We start from the raw sequence: 13,957 nt of genomic DNA on the forward strand, positions 1-13,957 counted from the left end.
TATGATTTTTATTTTCTCTCTCCCTTCTCCTTAACACAATGATCAATTCTATGTTTTTTCACTTATTAAGCATAATTAGAATATTTTTAAGACCATAAGACCATGAGATATAGAAGTAGAATCAGGCCATTTGGCCCATCGAGTCTCCTCTGCCATTTCATCATGGCTGATCCAATTTTCCTTTCAGCCCCAATATCCTGCTTTCTCCCCTTATCCCTTCATGCCCTGACCAATCAAGGATCTATCAACCTTTCCTTAAATATACATAAAGACTAGACCCCTACAGCTGCCTGTGGCAATGAATTCCACAGACTCTCCGCACTCTGGCTGAAGAAATGTCTCCTCATCTCCATTGTAAAAGGACACCCCTCTATTCTGAGGCTGTGTCCTCTGGTCTTGGACTCTCCCACCATAAGAAACATCCTCTCCACACCCACTTTTTCAAGACCCTTCACCATTCAATAGGTTTCAATTCTCATTCTTCTGAATTCTATTGTATACAGGCCCAAAGCCACCGAACACTCTTCAAGCCGTTCAACCCTGGAATTCTTTTTGTGAACCTCATTTGAATCCTCTCCAATTTCACACATCCTTTCTAAGATAAGGGGCCCAACCTACTCATAATACTCCAAGTGAGGCCTCGCCAGTGCTTTATAAGGTCTCAACATTACATCCAATTTGTCTTCCTCACCACAGACTCAACCTGAAAATTAACCTTTAGGAAATCCTGCACAAGGATGCCTAAATCCCTTTTCAACTCAGTTTTTGTATTTTCTCTCCATTTAGACAATAGTCTACCTTTTGAAAAAGGATCTAGTGCTCTCCCGGTGTATTTGACGAATAAACTCTTCTCGGGCTTCCAGCTAGGTACTGATATTGATTTTAACCAATGTTTCAATAACAAACTCTGCCATCTTCATCCGAGATTATGCCTGGGCATGTCTAGTCTGGTGTATTTATACCCCCGTCATCTGTCTCTCCTGACTGGTTAGTCCTCATCCAATCAGGTTTCTGCTGTTCCACCAATTTACAATCGAATTCCAGTTCTTACTTAGAGAGAAACCTCTGTCTTTGTTAAAATTCATTTCCTCTACTTTTATTGCAATGGCTCCCTTTACCAGGTGGTCCCAAAAGCCATTTGCAAGGCACAGTAGTTTTGTGTCATCGAAGCTAATCCTATGGCCATTGCGAATGCAGTGTTCTGCTACCGCTGATTTTTCCAGATAACCCAAACGGTTCCTTGATGCAGGCTTCCACCATGTGTCCTATCTGGCCAATATGCTCTGTCCCGTATTCACAGCGAATCCTGTAAACATCAGCCGTGCTGAGTCCCAGATCATCTTTGATCTGCATAAGCTATGATTTGAGCTTCCTTATGGATTTATGGATGATATTAATCCAGTGTTTCTTCAGGGTAATGGCGATCCTTGCAGAAACCTTGCAAATATAGGGAAGACAGGTGGTAGTGATGAGTTCCTCCTCATTGTCAGAGTTCCTGGTTTTTCATTCAGCCCTGTTAAGGGCCCAATTGATTTCCTTCACCTTGTAGCCATTTTGTAGGAATGTCATGTGTAATTATCTTATTTCCCTTTGGGTTCAAAATAGTTCTCGCACAGTTAATCAAAGTAGGATTGGGAGGCTTGATGGTGCCTGTTATTGTTGAGGTATAAGTGCATGTAAGTGGTTTTCCGATAGATGCCATGTCTGAGGCTACCATCCAGTTTCCATCGTATTAGAATGTCCAGGAATGGGAAGCAACCATTCTTCTCCATTTCCATCATAAATTGAATGTTTGGTTGCTGTTCAGATGTTTGTGGAACTGTTGGAGTGCCTGGAGTCCATGAGGCCACACTACGAAGGTGTCATCAATGTATCTGAAGAAGCATTTGGGACGTAAGAGCGATGAACTCATAGCCCTCTCCTCAAAGTCCTCCATCTATATTTCCACAGTTTCTGCAAGGATCGCCAGGATGCTGAAGAAATACCGGATTAATACCATCCACAAACCCATTAGGAAGCTCAAGTCACAGTTAATGTGGGTCAAAGATGACCTGGGGCTCAGGATGGCAGGCATTTACAGGATTCCCTGTGAATGCAAAACAGCAAATATCAGCCAGACGGGATGCACAGTGGAAACCCGCATCAGGAGCGCAGAAGAAGATCCTTTTGGGTTTCCGGAGAAATTGGTGGTCGCAGAACATTGCATTTGCAATGGCCATAGGATTGACTTCGATGGCATAAAACTACTGTGCCACACCAATGACTTTTGGGACTGCCTGGTGAAGGACGCCATTGAAATAAAAATAGAGAAAAAGAATTTTAACAAAGGTGCAGGTCTCTCTCTAAGTAAGAGCTGGAATTTGATTTCCAGCTTGTAAATTTACGTTTGTAAATAAGGTGGGAAAGCAGAAACCTGATTGGATGAGGACTAACCAATTAGGAGGGATGGATGATCGGGGTATAAATACCATCGGACTAGGCATGCCCAGGCATCATCGCTAATGAATATGGAAAAGTTTGTCATTGAAATCTCAGTTAAAATCGATACCTGTACCCAGCTGGAACTGATAAGAGTTTATTTGTCTACCCTTTCATTTCTTCTAACCAAGTACATGACCATACACTTCCTGACACTGTATTCCATCAATCACTTCTTTGTCCATTCTCCTAATCGGTCTAAATTCTTCTGTAGCTTCTCTACTTTCTCAAAACTACCTGCCCCTCCACCTATCTTTGTATCATTTGCAAACTTTACAACAAAGCCATCAAATCTACCATCCAAGTCATTGACATATACCATAAAAAGAATTGGTCCCAACACAGACCCTGTGGAACACCATTAGTCACCGGAAGCCAACCATTCCTTGCCTCCTGCCAATCAGCCATAATTTTATCCATACTGATATCTTTCCTGTAATTCCATGGGCTCAAAAATTGTTAAGCAGCCTCTCGTGTTGCACCTTGTCAAAGGCCTTCTGAAAATTCAAATACACAACATCAACCAATTCTCCTTTGTCTATCCTGTTTGTTATTTCTTCAAAAAATCTCAACAGATTGTCAGGTAAGATTTTCCCTTGATCAAACCACGCTGACTTTGGCCTACTTTATCTTGTGCCTCCAAGCACCCTGAGACTTCATCCTTAATAATCAACTCCAACATCTTCCCAACTACTGAGGTCAGAGTAACTAGCTTTCTTTCTTTTGCCTCCCTCCCTTCTGGAAGAGTGGATGTGACACATGCCATTTTCTAGTCTTCTAGAACCATTACAGAATCTAGTGATTCTTGAAAGATCATTTTTAATGCCTCCACAATCTCTTCAACCACCTCTTTTAGAACCCAGGGGTGTAGTCCGTCTGGTCCAGGTGACAATGAAGGGTCTTTCTCCAGTTATTGGTACAGAGTTTCTGTCTATTGGAAGTTCTTAAATACGCTGTTGCAAATCACATACCAGTTGAGGTTTCAGCTGAGTAAGTACTTAGTGAGGGGTTTATTTTTCTGCCTATTTCTCCCTAGGTTCATTACTCCGAATTTCCCCATCCTCTTCCTGCACTTCCATTCCTCACCAATGAGCAAGCTGAGAAACTGAATTTTCAATATTGTATATAAAACAAAATGAAGTATTTAACTGATCTAGCTAATTTTCATACATAGAATTAAGTTGGACCGTCCTAGAGATTTTATTTAAACTTCATGTCAGTTCTATTCACAATTAATCTCAATGAAATATACTTTACAATGAAAAGTCCACCAGTAAAGCTGTATGTTCACAGGATCATGTCTGCAGCACCAGACAAGAATCTCCTTAACATCTGGGATGCAGCCAGACTCTGGTAACTCTGCTTGCAAGATTCACTGAACGGAAATCAAACAGACCGTTGGCCAATGAAATAAGCATTTTCTAACTTGATGATCATAATTAAGTATTTCTATTATCTGGATACATTTGGTTCTTTCAGAATGTTCATAGTTAGTAGTTATAAACACAATTTGGTAATATCAGTATGCTGATTTGCCTCTGATTTATTCTCCATTTTGAATGAATTACTGAGGCAAAGTACAGCATGCTGATGTGAATATACAGAACATTTGCTGTTATTGACTGTGGATGGATTTGCCACTATGTGTGTATCTCCTAATACTTGACATGAAACCCACAAAACAAAGTGGCCAAACAACTGGTTAAAGTTGACATGGTACAAAAAATGGTTTTCCTCATCTCTCACCTTGTCCAAGTACAAATAAGCAGAGACAAACTGGTAAAAGATCATAGAAGATATTTAAAATTATCATTGTACTAGTGACACACTACTAATGAACTCATAGATTTTTCAAGCACTTTTGAGCAGTTTGCAAGATACCATATGACCTGGGAGGTCTTAGCAGATTAGTCTTTTTGAGGTTCTCAGGATCTGAAACAATCTGTATGATTTCTATTCTCAGGAAATAAAAGTATTTGGAGATGAAATGTTAATTAAATCTGATGAAATGCTCAATGTATATTTTTTTCAGACTTTGGGAAAATCTTAAACTAAAGGTGTTGAATGCTTTTTACATTTTAGATAATTGACTCTATCGTCTGATTTCAAAGATTGAATATTAAAGATTAAAGATCAGCTTTTTGTCACATGTACATTGAAACATCAACGCATACAGTGAAATGTATTGTTTGCCTCAACAATCAACACAGTCGAAGGATTGCTGGGGGCAGCCCACATGCCGGTGCCAACAATGCATGCCCACAACTTGCTAACCCTTACTAATCCATATGTCTTTGGACTGTGGGAGGAAGCCAGAGCTCCCAGAGGAAACCCATGTAGTCACAAGGAGAATGTACAAATTTTTTACAGACTGCAGCAGGAACTGAATCCAATCACTTGCGCTGTGAAGTGCTATGTTAACCATTGTGCTGAAGTGTCAGCCTCATGTCACATGCTGATTATTTTCCATGATGTAATCAGCGGGATGCTGACGGGTCACGGCAGAGTGGAAAGCTTGTTTTCTCATGTGGAAATGCTTGGAAAAATAAAGGGTCACCCATTTAAATCTGAACTTGAAAGGGAAATAACTTTACCTTCCTGAACCTGGTGGTGTAGTACTTCAGGCTTCTGTATCTCTTGCCAAACTTTAGCTGCATAAAGATAGCATGGCCTGCATGGCAGGGATCTTTGATGACAGATGTTGCCTATTTGAAGCGGTGCCTCCTGTAGATCCTGGGGAGTAACGTGCCTGGAATGTATTGGGCTGAGTCCACTTTGCTCTGTCCTGCAGGATGAGTGTGTGTGGAGGTGATCAGTAGGGGTAACAAAGACTAGATGGGACCCTGCATCATATGGCATCATCATTGAATGAAATATGTGGATTGAACATCAAGGACTTCCCACTCGGGAAAATGAAGCCTCCAACTCCCTTGACCCACAGATCAGGCAAGGCTAGTGTATTTTGAATATCACAGAAGCAGACCTTGCCTTTCAAATTATGACCTCCTTCTTTATGGTAATGCAAATGAATTTTACCCAAGCAGCGTTACAGTTAGGTATCACTCACCGCATTTCCAGATTTTAAGAATATTGACGTTTTGGGTACAGAAAATCAAAATGAATTACTGAAGTCTTGTAACTGAAGAACAAATATTTTAGATTAAATTCATTTGCATAGTGTACTTACAAAGTTGCAGCAAAATATTCCAAGCCCAGACTATATATAGATTTCAGATAACTATTTATTGATCACCTGTCAGGTGTTACTAGTTACATAATTCAGTTATTAATATTCCCCACTAAAATATAACTTGAGGACTGCTCAGTTATTAAAATATGCCCAATATATTTGGTGGTATGCTAACACACCTTAAAACCAGTTTTCTGTTTTAAGAAATCGATCATCTGGATATATAATTGAAGTTATAGAGCTGTTAAAGGCCTTCAGCCCACCATGTTCATACCAACCATATTGCTCGTATATGCTAATCCCATTTAACTGCATTATGTATGTATTCTTCAGAGTCAGGTTCACTGGCATGGAACACGAAATATGTTGTTCTGTGGCAGCAATACATAATAAATTAACAGGCTCGTCATGATCATCATGACTCCAGTATTTCTACTATTCTTTAATGTTTCTTAATTGTACACATGATTTTTTTGTGTTCTATCGCTGAGCAGCAGTGAACCATCTGATTGGCCTACCAGAGTTCCCTTTGAGAACTGGTTGACTTGATCAGCATTTCTGATCTGGCTATTGTTCACAATTGCACTGAAATAAAAATAACTATATATATATATATAAAATTTAAATTAAATAAAAGCAAAATAAATAGTGAAGTAGTGTACATGTCCATTTAGAAATCTGATGGCGGAGGGGAAGAAGCTGTTCCTGAAATATTGAGCATGTGTCTTCAGGCCCCTACACCTCCTCCTTGATGGTAGCAATGAGAAGAGGTCATGTCCTGGGTGAAGAGAGTCCTTAATGGCAGATGCTGCCTTCTTGAGGCATTGCCTTTTGAAGATCTCCTCAATCCTGGGGAGGGTAGTGCCCATGATAGAGCTGGCTGAGTTCGCAACTTTCCGTAGCATTTTTCAATCCTATACTAGATGGTGATGCAACCAATTTGAATACTCTTCATGATATATATGTAGAAATTTGTGACATATCAAGTCTCCTCAAGCTCCTAATGAAATACAGCTGCTGTGGTGCTTTTTTGTAATTGCATCAATTTGTTGGGCCCAGGATAGATCTTCAGAGGTGTTGACACACCCAGGAACTTGAAACTGCTCACTCTTTCCACTACTGATCCCTCGATGAGGACTGGTGTGTTTTCCCTCAACTTCCCCTTTCTGAAATCCACAATCTTTGGTCTTAATGGTGTTGAATGCAAGGTTGTTGTTGCAACCCCACTCAACCATCTGATCTGTCTCACTTCTTTACCATCCTTCTGCGCCATGCCTATTCAAATGCCCCTTAAAGGTACTGATTGTATCTGTGTCCACCATCTCCTCTGGCAGAGACCTCTAGATATCAATCACACTCTGTGTTTCAATAAAAACCTTTCCCCGCAAATTCTCCTTCCTCTCATCTGAAGCCAATGCTCTCTTGTTTTTGATTTTCCTGACATACAGAAAAAAACTCTATCTCACCTGTTTGTGCCTCTTAATTTTGGTTTATATCAAATCACTCCTCAATCTCCTTTGCTGCACGGAAAACAAATCCAGCAAATCCAATTTTCCCTCTAACTAAACTCTTCAATCCAGCCAACATCTTGCAAATCTTGTCTGCAGTCTCTCCAGGACAACCATGTACTCCTTGTGATGTAGTGATGAAAGCCACACATAATACTCTGTGTGATCTAACCAGTATTGAGCAAAGTTGCAACATCCCACCTCTTACATTCTGTGCTCTGACTTATAATGACAACTACAGAATATACCTTCATCACCATCCTATCTACCTGCGAATCTGTTTTCAGGTAACTGTGGACTTGAACCCCAAAGCCTTTTTGTTTTTCAACATTCCTTAGTTCTCTTCCATTTACTGTATATACCCTACTCCCATTTGACTTCCCAAAATTAAATTTCATCTGCCAGTGTTCTGCCCAATTTTCCACCTGATCTGTCCTGCTAAATCCTTGCACAACTTTCTCGCTCTCCACAGCACCACCAACTTTCATGTCATTCACATAGTTGCTAATCATTCATCCCACGTTCACATCCAGATAGTTAAAATATATAGTATACTAAATGGGTCCCAACACTAATCCCTGTGTACAGCACTAGTTGCAAATGTCCAATCAGGAAAGCATTGTTCCATCATTCTTCTCCTCTGCCTTCCTCCACCCCGCCAGTTTTGGATCCCATGAGCTAGTTTGTCTTGGATCCCATGTGCATCAACCTCTGGACCAGCCTGCCATGTACCTTACTAAAGTCCATATGGACAACGTCTACTGCCCTACCTTCCTCAATCTTCTATCATCAATCTAGTTTGCAACGCTTTCGATTCCAGTGCTTCTTTTAAAGTACAGTCTAATGCAATGAAATAGTGTTGGAATTATTCTGCCTGCATGCGTGTCATTTCATTGCTGATGCAAACTGGTGGATTGCAGCTGCTCTTCGCAATTATCTATCAAAGCAGTAAATTTTGGGGAATTGAGCACAGACCAAATGTATTTTTTTGTGTTTGGCAGGTTGACGACCAAATGAAACTACTTCAGAACTGCTGGAGTGAGCTTTTAATCTTGGATCACATTTACAGGCAAGTGGCACATTGGAAAGAAGGCGCAATCCTCCTTGTTACTGGGCAACAGGTGAGTGCAGAATGCAACACACTGAGGGGACTGCAAGGGCTTTTGTGGTCCATTTACCTTTCTCTGACCTCTTTAAAATATTTGACTTTAAAGCCGATTGGAATGTACAGTGATTCAATTTTGCTTTCTTCCAAACATGACATACTGCCAATATTTGTTTTAGTGGTAAGAAAACTGAAATCAATACCTTCCAGCATAGTAATATTCATCATTGTGCAAACAGAATTTGTTGTTGATAGCAAAACTATTTAATTTTGGCTGTCTCATAATTGGGAATAGAACAGTAGCGCAGTATTCATGTAACAGCATTAGTAATCTAAAAGTTGACACAATAGCCCCATCCATGAGAATTTTAATTCCATTTAAAAAAGACAGAGAACAAAATAAACCACTGCCAGTAAACAATATCTGACAAAAATTGGTGGATTGTTATAAAACTCTAACCAATTCAATAATGTATTCTAGTGAAATCTAATCTATATGTGACACTAACCCCACTGAGGTTGTTTCTCTGCTGTCTTCTGAGGTTACTGGCTACCTGGTTATCTAGCAACGTAGTTCTTTAAATGGTTTCCATCCTCTCAGGGCAATCAATGCAATATAGGCAACAGTTACAGTTCATCACTTGTTCAAAGCTCTTTTTTAGAGATTGAAGAGGAAATTAAATCAAGTCAACCTGGAAGTCAACAATATCTCAGAAGTGTCAAACGATCAGGTTTTCATAACCCAGCACCAGACCAGGAACTCAGTAAATCACATAATTGGCTTTTATCTCTTTCAGTTCTAATCCTTTCAATCACAAATTATGCCCCTTGTAATCCTTTTCATGATCCCATTGATTGGCCTAGGCAGTATCATCATCTGCCAGAGCAGTAACCAAATTTCCTGATCCTCTATAACCATTTACCTAATCACCAACCCAATGATCGACAATCTAACCTGTGAAGGATACTGTATCCATCTCTTGCTCGGTAGTACCTGTACCTTGAGCTAACCAAGGGGATTACAATGGTGGGCCCACAAAGTAGTCAATAGCCCAGTCTCCAGTGCATTCTAGAATTTTGATGACAACTTCTGCAAAATACATACACATTTACCTCATAGCATGTGTTATGCTACATCAGAATGCTTTGAAAGGGCTATTGGTAAATGCTGCATCTTTATGTATCCTCTGCAAATCAACTAGAAACTGTTAATGCTTTTGGGTGAGAAGTGTAAGGGCTACGGTCTTTCTCCGGGTACTTAAGCAGTGACGCCTCCTGTACAGACTGAGTGTTGCTCTGTCCAAGTTAGCATCTTTCACCTGGTTCATTAAACGAGGATCATCTGCTGTCTCGGGTAGATTTAAAAGATCCCATGGCACCATTTCAAATTAATGTTATTTTCTGTGCTCTGGAACATATTTAGCCATCATCCAGGGGCACAAAACATTTCTAATCATTATCAAATTGTTATTTGTGGAAGATTAACTTCACCATTACAGTATGATAATGTAATACAAGCATTTTGGAAAAGCATAAGACTGTGAAAGGCACTATAATAGACCTTTCGTCATTAAAACTGGAAGGGTATCCTTATTGCCAACTCTTGTTTCATGTCATTTTGAGATTTCATCTGATGACATTGCTCACTCATCTCTTGGGTGTCCAGCATTCCTCCTGTAATCTTGCCTGTCGCCAAATCTTGCCATTGTCCATGAATGTTATTGTGTGTTCGTCCATCGTCAACGTCGATGAGGACCTCGACACCTTTATGATAGTGTCAAGACTAGCGCGTGATTTGGATTTAAGTGAGGGAGAATTACACAGCGTCAGCCTCACTCTTCCCAATTCCCATCTGGATCCAGGGGCAAGACAGAGTCAAGACGGCTGGAGATGGGACTAGGCGCGTGGATGACCAGGACGTCTTCCGTGTCTTGTCCTGCTCTACACATTCCACGATGCTTGCAGAGACCGCCTTCTTGACCATTGGACCTTCCATTGGTCTTGTCGGCTCAATCCGCCGGAGTCTGTCTTCACATGCTGGGATAGACAACTTCCTATCTCACCGAGGGTTTGAGACCCATCGGCTACCCTCACCTGGTTTAGCCGGCTTGTCAAAGCCGTTGCCCGGTGTATGGCCGCTATTGAATGCAAGTAGCTACAGGGAGCCACAGGTGAGAGCTGAGTGCCAGGTGGGGACCAAAGGTGGACTAACTACCTTGAAAAGGATGTGACATCTTCCCCCACCAGAGGTGCTACCCCTCCCTGACACCCCATACACCCCATGAATGGTATACCATTCACTCAAGTATTTTAGCATCTATCTTGAATAAAGAAAGTGATTTATTTTGTGTTATAGTGAGATCAATATGATTTATAAAGTAAAAAACACACAGAATTGACTTTTCAAAATAGCAAATATCTAGCAAGTAGCACAACAAAGTTTCTGTACAATATAATTACTTCAAAGTACAAAAAATATCCAAAATTAAATCTAATTCAAGATTGCTGACTGCTAACTACTGCAGCAAGGCTTCAAAGAACAAAATATACCCAAAATGAAATCTCTCAGCCCACAATAACTTTGGCGTTTAGCAACCAATGATTTAATAGGTGAAACTAGCTCAGAATTTCCATCAACCGCTGAAGGACACATTAGACCTTTCCCAACAGACAACTCTTTACAGAAGCGAGAACAACTTGTCTTCAAAATCTTTACCCTCAGCTACATGCCCTACTTCTCTAAAAATATGGACTGCCCATGACCCTGCCTCTCCAAGGTCTCCTGCACATAAAATAAAAGCATCTGTTAGTCTTGCGAGACCATGGATCTGCGCCTGGAAAGTCTTCACTCTCCAGGGCAAGGTTGTATGGAAGACCAGCATTTGGCCATGCTGCAAGTCTCCCCTCTCCACGACAGCAATGTTGTCCAAGGGAAGGGCATTAGAACTCATACAGCTTGGCACTAGTGTCGTCGCAGAGCAATGTGGCATTAAGTGCCTTGTTCAAGGACAGAACACATTGCCTCGGCTGGGGCTCAAACTCACGACTTTCAGGTCTTGGCCATCAGGCTGCACAACTTCAGTTACATCACTGCTAGTCTGGACCAACACAACATCCTTACCAGATGATTGGTCAAAATAGTGTTCAATTAGCTTAATTTTTCCCAACACTTTTAAGAACTCAGCACTCTCAGTAGCAGTTCGTCAGGAGTTCGGACATCCACCCTGTTCAGGTCACAAGCATTATCTGTGGATAACCGCTTCAAATCACATTGAACCTTTATCTCTGTGGAATCCATGATAAAGTACCTTAATCACTTTCCCTGACACAAGCCTAACCACTGGCTTAAAACACAAACCATTTAATCAATCCTAAAACAGGAGTCACACAGCATCCACAATCCCCGGACGATGGCCCCCACAAATGTAAGCCCTCTCACCAGGGCTCATGTACAAACTCAGCTCATTAGCTAACTCTATTATCATGATTCAGAAGTGAGAAGGCCACCATTCATAAACAATATACATCTAGGGTCAGTATAGAACCTAGGGTCATCCAGGTTCAACCAAGGAGGAATGTCGTGAAGTTCCAATTAAAGGAACCTTGATGTGAGCAAATGCTGTGTAAATACTACCCATACACAATTATTGGTCAGCAAGAAATAGCAGATCATGCATTGCATAAAATTATAAAGAAAGTATATTTACCAATTTCAGCTTTATCAAACAGTTAATAGGGAAAAGAAAATAAAAATTGCACTACAGTTAAACCAATCCAATGTGTACTTGACCATTGGAGATTGTACTGGAGTATTTGGAGGTGACTCTCTTACTCACACGCCGGACCCATGATCTGCGTGAAAGCGCCCGCCACATTCTGAACTTCCCTCGAAGTCCATCTGGAACAAACTGGCTCTCTCTCAGGAGTATTAGCCCTTCCTCCTTGGAGCCATTCATCTGCACTTCTTGCAGCAGGGACTCTTCTTCCAATGGCATTCTGTGGCCCCCTTCCTTGTACCCCACTCCACAACTCCCATCCAATTGCATCAGCTCTTCATCTGTCAGTTCTTGGTCATGGGATGCCAAAACCTCTTCAACATCATGTTCGTCAGCTTCCACAAGCCAAACTCACTTTGTCCTTACTTCATTCACCACAATCGAAACGCTTAATTATGTCTAGTTTTACACTAAGTGTAACACTCTTACGAGCTCTTTTAGGCTTTTCCGATACCATAGAACTCATCTTGCAAATGGCTGCTCACAGGCACGTGTTAAAGCAATGCCGGCGAGAATGCAGTTCTGAATCTGGGGAGAGCGGCTGCTCGGGGCGTGCGCTGCCTTTTATCGTGCACTGATTTTTTCACGCGCTGATCTTTTTATCACGTGCTGCTTTTTTTCTTCTAACAGTGAAAACACCTTCTGAAAGTGAAAACAGGGTACTAAAGTAGGTCTTTCGTAACAGTGAGGTTTCGTAAAACGAACGTTCGAAAAGCGGGGGACACCTGTAATTGCCATCAAATAGCACAATAAGGTTTCTGTGCAATATAATAACTTGAAAGAACAAAATATATCCAAAATTAAATCTAATTCAGATTATTGACTGCCGACTACTGCAGCAAAGCTTCAGAAGGTGAGTTTTGGTTCTTGAGAAACAAAACTAAATCTGCCTAACTCCAGTGATAACAATATATTCAGAAAAATTTCACAGGCTGGTGTGAGCTCCACTTCAGTCAGTCTTATGATTTCTTTCCTTTTTCTTCCTTTATCTCTTTCCCTCTCCCCCTTTCCTCCCTCCCTCCCTCCCTCTCCTCTCTCTCCTCTTTTATACATGTTTGCCTAATTTCTCCTGCATGCCATCCCTCCTACTCCTCCTGCAATCATGACCAGAATAAGAGCATGGCTTAAATCGGTGATTCCCAAAGTGGGAGTTTCTAAAGCAGCAATGAAAATAAAGGGGATGGTGGTGTGTGGCACTCGGTAGCAAGAGCAGAAGTTGAAGGAGTACAGACTTAATTTAAGAAATTAATTATTTATTATAAATATTTGATCCCCAGTGTCTCATAATTGATTACGATGATCACATGGTCGCCTCATCACTTGCTAACTAACTGTTCTCTTAAATTTGCTTGAAGCACATTATAGTTTCTGAAAAGCAACATGACACTTCTGTATTCGTGATATCATGAGAAATCTGGACTAGAGAAAATGTGTTATTTCCCGGCCCGCGCATTATTGCCATTTACTACGTAGTACAATGTTAGCTGGTACAATTCCTCTACTCGAATCATGCAATGACTCAGTTTCTGTGAATTAGGCTATAGCATTCAATGGGGTATAGTTCAGAATCTGCCCTTTCAAATGGTCTTGACCAAATTTCTCTGGCCTATGGCACAACTGAAATATTGTGGCCCCACTTTACGTACCTTCAGGCAGAGTTAGGTTTTGGCTGATCTGTGATGATGTCATAATTTTCTCCTTTATTGACCACAGTGCTTGAGCTTGGACTTAAAATAGGCTATTGATCATGGTCACTAATCCACAACGAAAAGAGTGAAAGCAGACCAAACAAGAGAAGTGTAGGCAGCACACATAAAAATTGCTGGTGAATGCAGCAGGCCAGGCAGCATCTATAGGAACAGGTACAGTCGACGTTTCGGGCCGGGACCCTTCATCAGGA

At 41.0% G+C, this 13,957-nt stretch overlaps 1 protein-coding gene across 9 annotated transcripts in view; it reads left to right on the forward strand.

Annotated features, from left to right (window-relative positions):
• nr5a2 (nuclear receptor subfamily 5, group A, member 2) overlaps positions 1 to 13,957 on the forward strand; it is a 205,718-nt gene that overhangs the window by 111,708 nt on the left and 80,053 nt on the right. For all 9 annotated transcript variants that reach the window (XM_063063887.1, XM_063063896.1, XM_063063895.1 and 6 more), the window contains one exon: positions 8,178 to 8,297. In XM_063063887.1, the coding sequence (XP_062919957.1) occupies positions 8,178 to 8,297 (120 nt within the window). The remainder of the gene's footprint in view (positions 1 to 8,177; positions 8,298 to 13,957) is intronic.

This window comes from Mobula hypostoma, chromosome 12, assembly GCF_963921235.1.
Source record: "Mobula hypostoma chromosome 12, sMobHyp1.1, whole genome shotgun sequence".
Taxonomy (NCBI): Eukaryota; Metazoa; Chordata; class Chondrichthyes; order Myliobatiformes; family Myliobatidae; genus Mobula; species Mobula hypostoma.